Here is a 12058-nt window from a genome sequence, read left to right as displayed (position 1 = left end):
CACCCCCAGTTTGTTTTTACCGAGGGTGTATCTTTTAATCTCCCTCTTTAAAAATGTCATTCCCGTTTTTTAATATTTCTTTTATGGAAGAAACTACCTTCACAAATGAGTTAATTGTCTGGCTCACCTTGCACAATTGAGTTTCCAAGAGACAGTGTCTGGATTCACTAATTTTGGCATCATATGCTGATAAACTTCTTTCAAAACACTTTCAAGGCTATTTGATTTGAATAACTGCAGTTCCAACGTGAATAATCTCTCACGTTATCTGTACAAATCCCATGGGCTATTTGCCTTTGAATTGAGTAACCTGATTACTCCATTCAAATAAACAGTCCGCCAACCCTGGCAGCATTGTTATTAGGCTTTTGCTAGAACATAAAGCCCACTTATACCCCCTGTGAATTGCTGTGACATTGAAGAAAATTACACTAGGGCTCATTCATAATCAGTCTAAGGCACTTGTGTGAAAGGGAAGATGTAGCAACATGAAACTGTACAAGAGGAAAGTCCTGCAAAAGTGAGAAACATTTTGTGCAGGGTAATCAATGGTTTGGATTTTATTTATTTATTCCTCCTGTACTGTATCCATGCTGCCATTTAACATGTAGGAAGCCACAAATAAGATCAGAAATTCCCATTATTTCTGTTATAACAATCATGACAGACACTGGTTCTCAGTAAAGTGGCCGGTCCTACTCACACAAAGTGAATGAATTGGCAAGTCTAAAACTTTTATGTCCAGATGTGTCTGGTGCCCCATTAATGGGGGAATTATATTTTGCATTAAACGTGGCCTAGCTCCCCATATCAACCAGAATAAAATTGTTCTTGTCATCTATATATCTGCATCAGACTCTCTGACAGATAAGGCATTTGTGCCACAAGTTTGGTCCAACAATGAACCAGAGATCTAGTGATATAAGGCACATCTATAAAGTCAGGAAGCTAATTGTTTTGCAAAGGGCAGTGATGGCTGCCAGTATTCACCTAATGTCCCCTCCACCTCCACATAAAGTGTGCTGATCCGAGAGGTCAATTAACATTTACCTGAATAAGATAGATGATTGTTCAATGATGGTTTGAGGGAAATGGAGTGGAGGTGGGTGCATGATTGAGATTAGACCAGTTCTGATGGGAATGGTTGACCAGGACAAGTGATTGAATGGTCCCTGTACTTTTCTTCCCATTTCTATTGATGTTTGCTGTTTTATTATATTTGAATCTACTCAATACATGGGACATAAACTGATAGTGTTTACAGATGAAAACAGTAGTACTATGTTTATATCTGTAGTGCTGCTGCAAGTAAGAATTTCATTGTTCTGATTCGGGGCATTTGACAATAAAATGCTCTTACCTCGATTGGATTGCCAAACCGCGAGAAGTAGGCAACTTCTGAAAAATGTATATTAAAGCCATAGAATCGTACAGTGCGGAATCCCTTTGGCCCACTGAGTCCATGTTAACTATCAATAACCTATTTACACTAATCCTGTGTTCTCATTTTCTTTAGTTTTCCTACCTTTTCAGCAACTCCTAGGTTCTACCACTCATCTGCAGGCTAAGTTCAATTTACAGCCAATTAACCTTCCAACCCACACATCTTTGGGATATGGGAAGAAACCAGAGCACGCAGGCTATCCAATTGGTAATGGGGAGAATGTGCAGACTCCACATAAACAGCACCCAAAGTCAGCATTGGACCATAGTCTCTGGCTCTGAGAGGTGGTGGCTTCACCAGCTGAACTAATTTGCCATTGATGTTATTTTCTTATTTTCTTTGATCATGACATTGCTATTCGGCCCCTCCAGTCAAAGCTGGCTCAATCCAATCCAATTCCCCCAATCGTTTCCACATCTCATGCCCATCAACATCCCATCCCATTCTGATTCTCGTACTACCCACCTACACTTAGATTAATTGGTTACTGTAAATTACCCCACCAACCAGCCACATCTATTAACCACGAGGCCAAGAATGTTTGAAATGTAGAAAGAAATCAGGGTATTTAGAAGGGAAGATGCTGTGGGAAATTGGTAGTGAATAGTGTAGGCATTCAAGGTGAGCAGGTTGACTGAGAGCAAGGGAAAAATATGAGCAGAAAAGGTGGAGCTGGGCAGAGGTTGCTGCAGACAAAGATAACAAAGAATTGATAGCCAGACGAAGAGGAGCAAAGTGAGGCAAAGAACTAAGGTGTAATATTGTACTGTTGCTGGAGAAATTCTCACCATCTTCAAAAATACCATACAATCCTGTGTCCAGTCATTTGTCTTAGCTAGGATCTGTGTATTGTTATCTATCCAAAATACAGTTATCCTGCAGTTCTCATTAAGTTAAAGGAACCACTTATAATGGTAAAACAGGATGTTTATAGATTACATTGGGAAGAGCAAGCTCGGTGTTTCCTGTATCTGTGTCATTAGACGTTTAGATCTAAAGGTGTGGCTCCAAATTTTGGCTGTTTTTTATACCTAGTCATTTAGGTTCCACTAGTTATATTTAGGTGGCATGTGATGAACCCGAGAGAAGACTGGGAAACTGAAATTGCCTCGCTAAACCACTTTGTTTCACTTTGTGGCTCTACGTCAAATTCTGTTTCATAATGTTCTTATGCTGGAATTTTTTTTTGCCACAAATTTGTTGTAGTGCAGTAATCATTTGTTTTAACGAACCCCTTTATAGCAGATTTTGGTTATAGCGGACGGACCTGCCGAAACCAGCCGAACTCGCATGGACAGCTTCTAATGACACCCCTGACTCCCAAGGTGCACCAGTGAGCCCTCTTCACCCACCCCCCTGTTCCAGTTCACGCGGTTGTTGTTGTGCCTCACATTGGAGCCCTTGGGGAAAGCTCTTTCTTCAGGACGCTCACCGGCTGCTGCTTCTTCCTGTTGGCTAGTCGCTTTGTCTGCTCCCGTTCGACCTCCTGCTACTGTCTGCCTATCACTTTGTCCGCTCCACTGCTGCATCCTCCTACTTCTTCCTCCATCACTTTGTCCACTTAGCCTCTCCTTTCCCCCTCCACCACTGCCACCTCCTTCTCCGGAGTCGCTGACATACTTTGCCTTGGAGGGTGTCAGCAACTGCGAGAAAGATGGAGGGGTTGGGGCGGCGGCAGTTGGTGGGAGGGGCGAGGGCCCCGTAGTGGCTGGATGCATCTTGTGGTTGGTAGCGGACTGAGAGGGGGAGGGGAGGAGAGGAAGTAGGCGTCTAAGTAACAGAAATTCACTTTTTGGCAATTCACAAATTGCGACTATCCAGACGTTTAAGAAACAGACAGGAACATGGATAGGACAGGTTTGGAGGATATGGGCCAAGTGCAGGCAGGTGGGACTAGTGTAGCTGGGGCATGTTGGCCAGTGTGGGCAATTTGGGCCGAAGGGCCTGTATCCACACTATCACTCTACGACTCTATGACTCTAGAAGATTGACAGATTCTTGATTTGTAAGGGTGTCAGGGGTTCTGGGGAGAAAGCCTGAGAATGGGGTTGAGAGGGAAAGATAGATCAGTCATAATTGAATAGCGGGTGGACTTGATGGGCCGAATAGCCTAATTCTGCTCCTAGAACATGAACTTTTGAATAAAGACCAAATAACATTTGTTTTCCTCGTGGCTTGTTGTAACTACATGTTCACTTGTGAATGAGCACTTCAAGATTGCTGTGAACATCATTTGTAAAAAACACTTTTTTTTTCTGAGTAGATTTTCCAGGGTCAAAGTTAAATGCTCATCCAGTTTTCCCTTGTGAGAGTGGTGGGTGTCATAAAGCTGTCAACTTTATCCCTTTTCGAACTTTCCTTCCCACACTGATTCTGCTAGATATTGGTGTGCTTCCAGGGGAAGCTTTGATGACTCAGGTGCATCCTTCAGTACAGCTTGGATGTGCTGCTGGATGATGTGCTGAACAAGCTATGTATCAGTCTAGCAGACAACTAAACCACAGTAAACTACTTGAACTCAACGGCTGTCTCCATCCAAGCAGATGGACAATATTCCATCAATTGTGCCGTGTTGGTATTTGTCTTTGGGCCACTTTATCAGAATGTGATCAGTTATAATCGCATACATTCATTTATAAGGTGAATTCCCAATCTACCTCATTGCAGCCCTTGAATTTTTTTACCTGCACTTTCCCTGCAACAGTGACACTATATTCCACACTCGAAGGTAGACACAAAATGCTGGAGTAACTCAGCAGGTCAGGCAGCATCTCGGGAGAGAAGGAATGGGTGACGTTTCGGGTCGAGAACCTTCTTCATACTGATGACAGGGGAGGGGGCGGGACAAAGATAGGATGTAGTAGGAGACAGACTAGTGGGAGAACCGGGAAGGGGGAGGGAAAGAGAGGGACAGAGGAACTATCTGGTTAGAGAAGTCAATGTTCATACCGCTGGGGTGTAAACTGCCCAAGCAAAATATGAGATGCTGTTCCTCCAATTTGTGCTGGGCCTCAATATGACAATGGAGGAGGCCCATGACAGAAAAGTCAGACTGGGAATGGTAGGGGGAATTGAAGTGCTGAGCCACCGGGAGATCAGGTTAATTAAGGCAGATTGAGCGAAGGTGTTGAGCGAAACGATTGCCAAGTCTGCATTTGGTCTCGCCGATGTAGAGAAGTTGACATCTGGAACTGCGGATACAATGGATGAGGTTGGAGGAGGTGCAGATGAACCTCTGCCTCACCTGGAAAGACTGTTTGGGTCCATGGATGGGGTCGAGGGGGAAGGTAAAGGGATAGGTGTTGCATCTCCTGCGGTTGCATGGGAAAGTACCTGGGGAGAGGGGGTGGTTTGGATGGAAAGAGACGAGTGGACCAGGGAGTTATGGAGGGAGCGGTCTCTGCGGAAAGCAGAAAGAGATAGAGATGGGAAGATGTGGCCAGCAGTGGGATCCCGTTGGAGGTGGCGGAAATGGTGGGGGATAATTTGTTGTATTCGACGGCTGATCGGGTGGAAGGTGAGGACAAGGGGGATCCTTGTTACGAATGGGGAGAGGAGGAGCAAGAGTGGAGCTGCGGGATATAGAGGAGACTCTTGTGAGAGCCTCATCTATAATAGAAGAGGGGAACCCCCGTTTCCTAAAGAATGAAAACATCTCTGATGCTCTAGTTTGAAACACCTCATCCTGGGCGCAGGTGCGGCGTAAACGGAGGAATTGGGAGTAAGGGATAGAGCTTTTACAGGAAACAGGGTTGGAAGAAGTGTAGTCAAGATAGCTATGTTTCCTGTTTAGATCATCTTAAAGGATTTTAATTTAGATACTGGTTCTCAAATGATGTTTTGTGTGGACACATCACGATGCAGTCTTGAAGTTACATTGACCTTCACTGATCTAAAGCCAGCAAGGGAGTGACAGCTGGGCTGGCACGAGGCTGTGTGCCCAACCAGACTTTTACTGTTTGTTCGATGGGCTCCATTTTGTTTCAGTACCTGAGCCCTACCTCCCTTCACAAAATGAAGGCAATGTGTCTCAAACCAGTTTCAGCCGGCTGTTGCCATGGGTTCCACTGGGGCAATCAGGTGACACGGAAGGGAAATGCCTAAGTCACATGACAATCTTATACTCTCTCTTTCTCTCTCTGCCAATTAACATACAGGAAGCTTGTTCCCAGTTACTTAAATGCATGGATGCTGCCTGCTAGTTGATGGGTGGTGACAGCGCTGCCTTATTGATCGTCTTAAGCAGGATCTATAGGAGTGCAGAGGGAGCATCAGAGAGATGCCACAATATTCACCGGTTCTGTGAACACACTCAGCTGCAGATTTATGACTATGATGATTGATGATATGACTTTTGGAAACGTGCCTGGCCCAGTTTAACCCAACTCAAGTAATTTCTTCTTTTGAAGAAATGAATAAAAGCTCCCCAGTTTGCAGAATGTCAAGTACGTGGTTTGCAATGAAGAGTAATGAGAAAGACGAAATGTGTAGGAAGGAACTGCAGATGCTGATTTAAACCAAAGATAGACACGGTCTGAAGAAGGGTCTCGACCCAAAACGTTACCCATTCCTTCTTTCCAGAGATGCTGCCTGTCCCGCTGAGTTACTCCAGCTTTTGGGTCTCTCAATGAGAAAGACGAGGTGGCAGGCAGTCAGTTCTCTGTTCCCCATGTCCTTTCCCAGTGATCTCAGACTGGGTTGCTGCTGCCTCTCTGAGTAAGGAGAAAATTGCACAGTTCTCAAACTGTATATTCAACTGGAAGTGAAACGAAGCAAGAACAAAAATGATCTGATTTGGTATCCCCAAACTGCTCACCGCCTCCTCTCTCAGCCCCGTCTTCCATATCCTCATTCCAACTCAATAAACTTGGCTGCACATTCCTTCTCTGGCCCCTTGCCCCACATCCCTCCACTCCAGCCCCTCGCCCTCAGCACCAATCCTCCTACTCCCTCTGGCCCTCACAACCCTCCTCCCAGTCTCAAACACCCCTACTCCACCCCCTCTATAACCGCCTGGACCTCACCCACCCTCCCTATTCCCCTCTACCCTTCCCCATCAACTCCTGATACCCTCTGTGCACACCCCCCCCAACAGCCCACCGCCCTTACCCCCTGCTGCCCTCGTCTACACCCACCCACCCCTCCCTCTCGGCCCCGTCCCCCTACCCTCACAATACTCAGCCTTGTGCCTCCATTATCCCTCTGGATTTTGCCACTGCCCAACCCCTCTGGGATCACCTGAGGTGCTGTATTATATTTGAGAGATGGGTAAAATGGAGATGTAGGTAAAATGGAGAAATCATTGGATTGTCCAAGGATGGGTTAAGAGGTCACACTCTAGATGGTTAAAATTTGTAAACATTACCCGGCCTTACCCAAAGGCCTGTGTGCCCTGTTCAACCTGTGGTCCCCTCTCTTTCAGTGAAATGAAGAAGGGAAAGCGGCCCCTATCTCCGGACATCATTGTCCTCTCCGACAACGAACCCTCAAGTCCCAGGCTGAACGGGCTCTCGAAGGAACTAAGAAGAAGTGCAAACACGGATGATATTATGGTGAGGCAGTGCGTCACTTGTCAGACCAGCAGCTTCAGAATATTTTTTTTTTTATGCAAGTCCATGATTAAGTGTAACATTTACCTTTAAAGTACTGATTGCATGCTGGGGAAATGAGATTGCGTTTTCAAAGGGCAGACACAAATGATACCCTTCATCTGTTGGTCCATTTCAAAAGAGTAGCTAGATTATGAAACTAAGTATATTTCTCCTGTGTCGGAAGGAAGGAACTGCAGATGCTGGTTTCAATCGAAGATAGACATAATTTTTCTCCTTCCTGCTTCTCATTTGGGATTATATGTAATCTCACTGCCCACTCCTGAATTCTGATTTTGGGAATTCTGGACAATTTTCCTTTGGCACCTATTGGGTTTTGTAGTAAATCTCAACTCAGTGTTTAAGTTGATGGACCATTCATTCGCTGATCTGATCTAAATCAAGTTGCTGTTATTTGTAGCTTCCTTCGTTCGAGACATTGTGAAAACTGTTTCTCCCCTGCCTTTGCTGACTGGGCATAGAGAGCAGGTACCTGTGTACCCTAATAGCCTGGAAGGTAGTGGATTTTTCCTCTTGGAAATGTCGTAATGGGGTCTGACACCTGTAAAGCTGAACCTCCCTTTGCACCCCCTTCCCCCTCCTGCAAGGTAAGAATAGGACTAAAAATGTCTGTAAGGAGTTCGTACGTTCTCCCTAAGACTGCGTGGGTTTTCTCCGGGTGCTCCTGTTCCCTCCCACACTCCAAAGATGGACAGATTTGTTGGTTAATTGGCTTCTATAAGATGTAAATTGTCCCTAGTGTGTAGGATAATGCTAGTGCACGGGATGATCGCCGGTCAAAGTGAACTCTGGCCGAAGGGCCTGTTTCCACGCTGTAAATCTCGAATAAGGATGACGTCCTGTCTCTGATGGTAGCTGAAAGGAACTTTTGATCAGATGCCAGATACAGGTGGAGTCTGAAGAGAGAGAGAGAGAGAGAGAGAGTGGTGCAGTGTTGGGCACACAATTCAATATCCCACATTGTTAATCTTGAGTTAAGAGTTCCAATCTCAACACATTTAATTTAAATTATATAAATTAAATATATCTGACATTGTACAAAGTATGATGTCCATGAGTCTGAAGAAGGCTCCCAACCTGAATTGTCACCTATCCGTGTTCTCCAGAGATGCTGCCTGACACGCTGAGTTACTACAGCACCTTGGGTCCTCTTTTTATGATGTCCGTGAGGGTGAGCATAAAACTCTGCTGATTCCAGATCCCCAAACAATGTCGTTATTGATGAACTATCCCCTGAAATGGCCCTTAAACGGCACTAAATGCTGATCAACCCCAACAACTCCCAAACAAGGCTTTGGATTTTATTCCAGATCTCTGTTAAATACATTGTATTCCACAAGATGGGTTTAAGAGATGTAACAGTTCTTGCTAGAGTTTCTAACCTGTATGAAAAATTATTCAAGATTTCTGCTTCCTGTTATTTACTGGTGCTCTGTAAAGCTCAATCTCATTGTGGAGTGGAAAATGATGTTGAATGTTTTGGCTTGCATTGACGAATAGGGTTTTCAGCAGACTGACTAGTGCCTGTGAAACCTTCAGATAAGCAGGGTATTGGAAAATTTGCACTGATGTATTTCAGTAATATTGGTTCTTTCCTTTTAGAAGAGCACCCCAGAGGAGCGAGAAAGAATGATCAAGCAATTAAAGGAAGAGCTGCGGTTGGAGGAGGCCAAACTTGTCCTGCTCAAGAAACTCCGCCAGAGTCAGATCCAGAAGGAGGCCACTATTCCAAAGGTATCGTGTTGGTTTTGTGTGTTTCACCATCACAATCTGGCCAAATTTAATATTTCTCTCAAAGTGCATTATGTTGAGTCAAACCATAACAAAACACAAGCACCTAAAAAGACATAAATGCTGAGAGGTGCAGTTCCTCAGTCAAGATGAACACAGCATTCAGGAAAATAGAACGCTGCTCAGGCAAGTTGTCCAGGTGCTTTAAAAGGAAATGAGGTAAGTATATGACAGAAAAGACAGTAGAAAGCTGGTGAAAATCCATCCATGACAGATGGATTGGGAGGAAATTCATGGCCTGCAACATCAACTCAGGCTGATGAGTCTTAAGGGTCTCCTGTACAGAATTCATGTCGCTGGAACGGATCACGGTGAGACCACCCCCTTCCCCTGTATTTAAGCAGTGGTATTGTCCCTCCATTTTGCATCGTTACTGACATTTGATTTCGAAATTATTTTCTGGAATCTAAAATAAGTCTATTGTTTGATTCTGATCTGTAATGCCAGCCCTCTTGTTAATAAGCAAGTTTTCCAACTTTCTCAAAAAAATTGTGGGTTGTTTGCACATACCTTTAAAGTGATTTCAGACACATTTCTGTGATGCTTACTACCAGTAAAACCTCTGCTGGATCAAATTTTAGAATTGACTTGCACATAAGGATGAGGTCAGATCTGTGAACCTTTTATTTTGAAGTGAATAACTGCCCTCTGGCGGCACAGTTTAGTAGCACAGCCATTTTGTACCAATCAGCTCAGCACACTATCATTGTGCTGTGGATTATGGTCATGTTGGCCTGCTGTTCAATTCGCACCTGACCCTCAACTGTATTTGCCTGCCTTGATTCTGTAATCTTTGCTTAAATAAAATTAAACCAATCAAAAAATATATATTTTTGAAAACATAGAAGGCCTCATTCATAGCAAAATGTGGCCATCCACACAGATAACATAACAAAACTTTATTGTCACTCGGCACAACACCGAACGAAATTTCAGCAGTCACAGCAAAAAAAGAAAAGAACACAGGACACACGACCCCAACACAAACATCCATCACAGTGACTCCAAACACCCCCTCACTGTGATGGAGGCAACAAAACTTCCCCTCTCCTCCCCCCGCACCCACGGACAGACAGCTCGACCCCTACCGAGGCAACCGACACGCACAGCCCCCGCAAGGGGATGGAAGGCCCCCCGGCCGAGCCACCCCGGGCACCGAAACGTCCCGCGGCCGCACCGGGCGATGTTAAGTCCAGCGGCCGAGCCGCACCGGGCACCGAAACGTCCCGCGGCCGAGCCGCACTGGGCACTGAAACGTCCCACAGCCGAGCCGCGCCGGCGATGTTAAGTCCCGCGGCCGAGCCGCACCGGGCACTGAAACGTGCCGCGGCCGAGCCGCACCGGGCACTGAAACGTCCCGCAGCCGAGCCGCGCCGGCGATGTTAAGTCCCGCAGCCGAGCCACGCCGGCGATGTTAAGTCCCGCAGCCGAGCAGCACCGGGCACTGAAACGTCCCGCGGCCGTGCCGCACCGGGCACTGAAACGTCCCACGGCCGAGCCGCGCCGGCAATGTTAAGTCCAGCTGCCGAGCCGCGCCAGGCGATGGAAGGCCCCGCGGGCGAGCTGCGCCCCGGGGAAGAGACCTAATAAAAGAAAGGTTTCCCCCGCGCCCCCCCCAACACACTCACCCCCCCCCCCCCCCCCCACACATACACAGCCAAAAACAGAAACAAAAACCATCCCAACACCGACAAAAAAAAAGACAAAAAAAAAAGACAAACAGACTGCCAGAGAGCCGCAGCCGTTAGGCGCAGCCAACTCCTCCTCAGATGTGAATGTTAGTTGTTTTTATCTGGGATGATGTTGGAATGGTGGAATATTGCAGTTGGCCTTGGTAATCATAGACTTGGGGAAGAGGAAACTCTTCCCAAGTTGCCAGCATTGTGCTCCCTTCAATGCAACATACTTCTAAAAACTCGGAAATGTTGCGAAGATTGGAGGGCAGCAGTGGGCTTGATTGTAACATTGCACAGCATGGCAATACTTGTGTCACAAAGAATGGCTGTTGCATATGGAGTCCTCTATTCTTGATCCCCCAGCAGGAGATATGCAGTGGAGGGCGAACATAATGAGGGGAATCAGGAGGGAATTTCAACCCCCTGAAATCTTAGCAGAAGCTTGAATTTTGTCAATTTTATGATGGAATGCTTGTTGTAAAAGCCCAGAGGTTGGCTGCCTATTTAAATAGTTTTAAGTTGTCCATTTGTTTACTTGCACTGCTGGCTACTGCCTTATGAACCTTCCCCAGATTTGCTCAAGCTCCATATGAAACGTTTGAAGAGGTATCTGGTTCTAAACACCAGCCTTTTAAATCAATTTAATGACCTTGTTAATGTGAAAGATGCTTGGCATAAATTATGCAAACAGTACAAAAATTCTAACTTTTTAGCTAGTTTTTCCTTGAATACTGCTTCCCTCTGTAATCTTAAGGCAGACTGATCCTCTGTCATCTAAATGTCTAATGTGGAATGAATTCTGCAAGCAATTCTTCAAAATGGTTCTCTGTTCAGCTCCAAGGTGAGGAGAATTGCAACATATTGGTGGAGGTGATCAAGTAGAAGGAGGAACAATAAGTTACTTGGTTCATTATTATTTTCTCGGGAACCTTGTGGATTGAGAAATTCACCACTCCGTCCTGATTTTGCCCATAGCTTTTTTTTGTCAAATGAATGTAGGATGTAGCATTTGTAAGTGGCATGACCTTTGAAGTATTTTGTGCTCACCTATACCGTGTATGAAGGTGGTGTGGGGGCTTGATGGAAGAATTGTAAATCAGTTCAGAGTTTTGGCGATATGGTCACAAGTTTCTCTTTTTTTCAAAATAAAAGAAAATGATCAAGAGTAAAAATTCTTGAAGAAAGGAAAGCACAAAGATGATTTAATGGCGAGGAATTTGTTCTTAGAGAAAGATCTCAGATTCGGAAAGTAAGTGAATTACCAACTAAGTGGCAAAGCAGATGTTTCTTCTCTATTTTGAGTCCTGGTTGAGGTGCTGCTTCGTGGCAGATCTCTTGTAGATGTTTGCACAGCCTTGTATCTTTCCCACCTTCCTCTGGTTAGCTATATGGTGGCTGAAAGGAAAATGGGTGAGCAAGTGTGACTCCACGATTAAAATCTGTAGATTGTGTGTGGGACAGTGAGCAGAACTCCTGTCCTTGGTGCCTGCGTTTGAATCAGGTCTCTGCATGAAGAAACTCTCAACAGTTCTCAGATA

The 12058-nt window shown here is 45.3% G+C and overlaps 1 protein-coding gene across 7 annotated transcripts in view; it reads left to right on the top strand.

The window, feature by feature from the left end:
* gatad2ab (GATA zinc finger domain containing 2Ab) overlaps positions 1-12058 on the top strand; it is a 100468-nt gene that overhangs the window by 68788 nt on the left and 19622 nt on the right. For 6 of the 7 annotated variants that reach the window (XM_078424276.1, XM_078424273.1, XM_078424272.1 and 3 more), the window contains 2 exons: positions 6867-6996; positions 8656-8787. In XM_078424276.1, the coding sequence (XP_078280402.1) occupies positions 6867-6996; positions 8656-8787 (262 nt within the window). The remainder of the gene's footprint in view (positions 1-6866; positions 6997-8655; positions 8788-12058) is intronic. The other variant, XM_078424275.1, reaches the window with a different exon arrangement.

The sequence above is a fragment of the Rhinoraja longicauda genome, chromosome 28 (assembly GCF_053455715.1).
Source record: "Rhinoraja longicauda isolate Sanriku21f chromosome 28, sRhiLon1.1, whole genome shotgun sequence".
NCBI classification, from domain to species: Eukaryota; Metazoa; Chordata; class Chondrichthyes; order Rajiformes; family Arhynchobatidae; genus Rhinoraja; species Rhinoraja longicauda.
The sequence above is the reverse complement of the archived record's forward strand: the minus strand, read 5'-3'. Positions and strand labels throughout refer to the sequence as shown.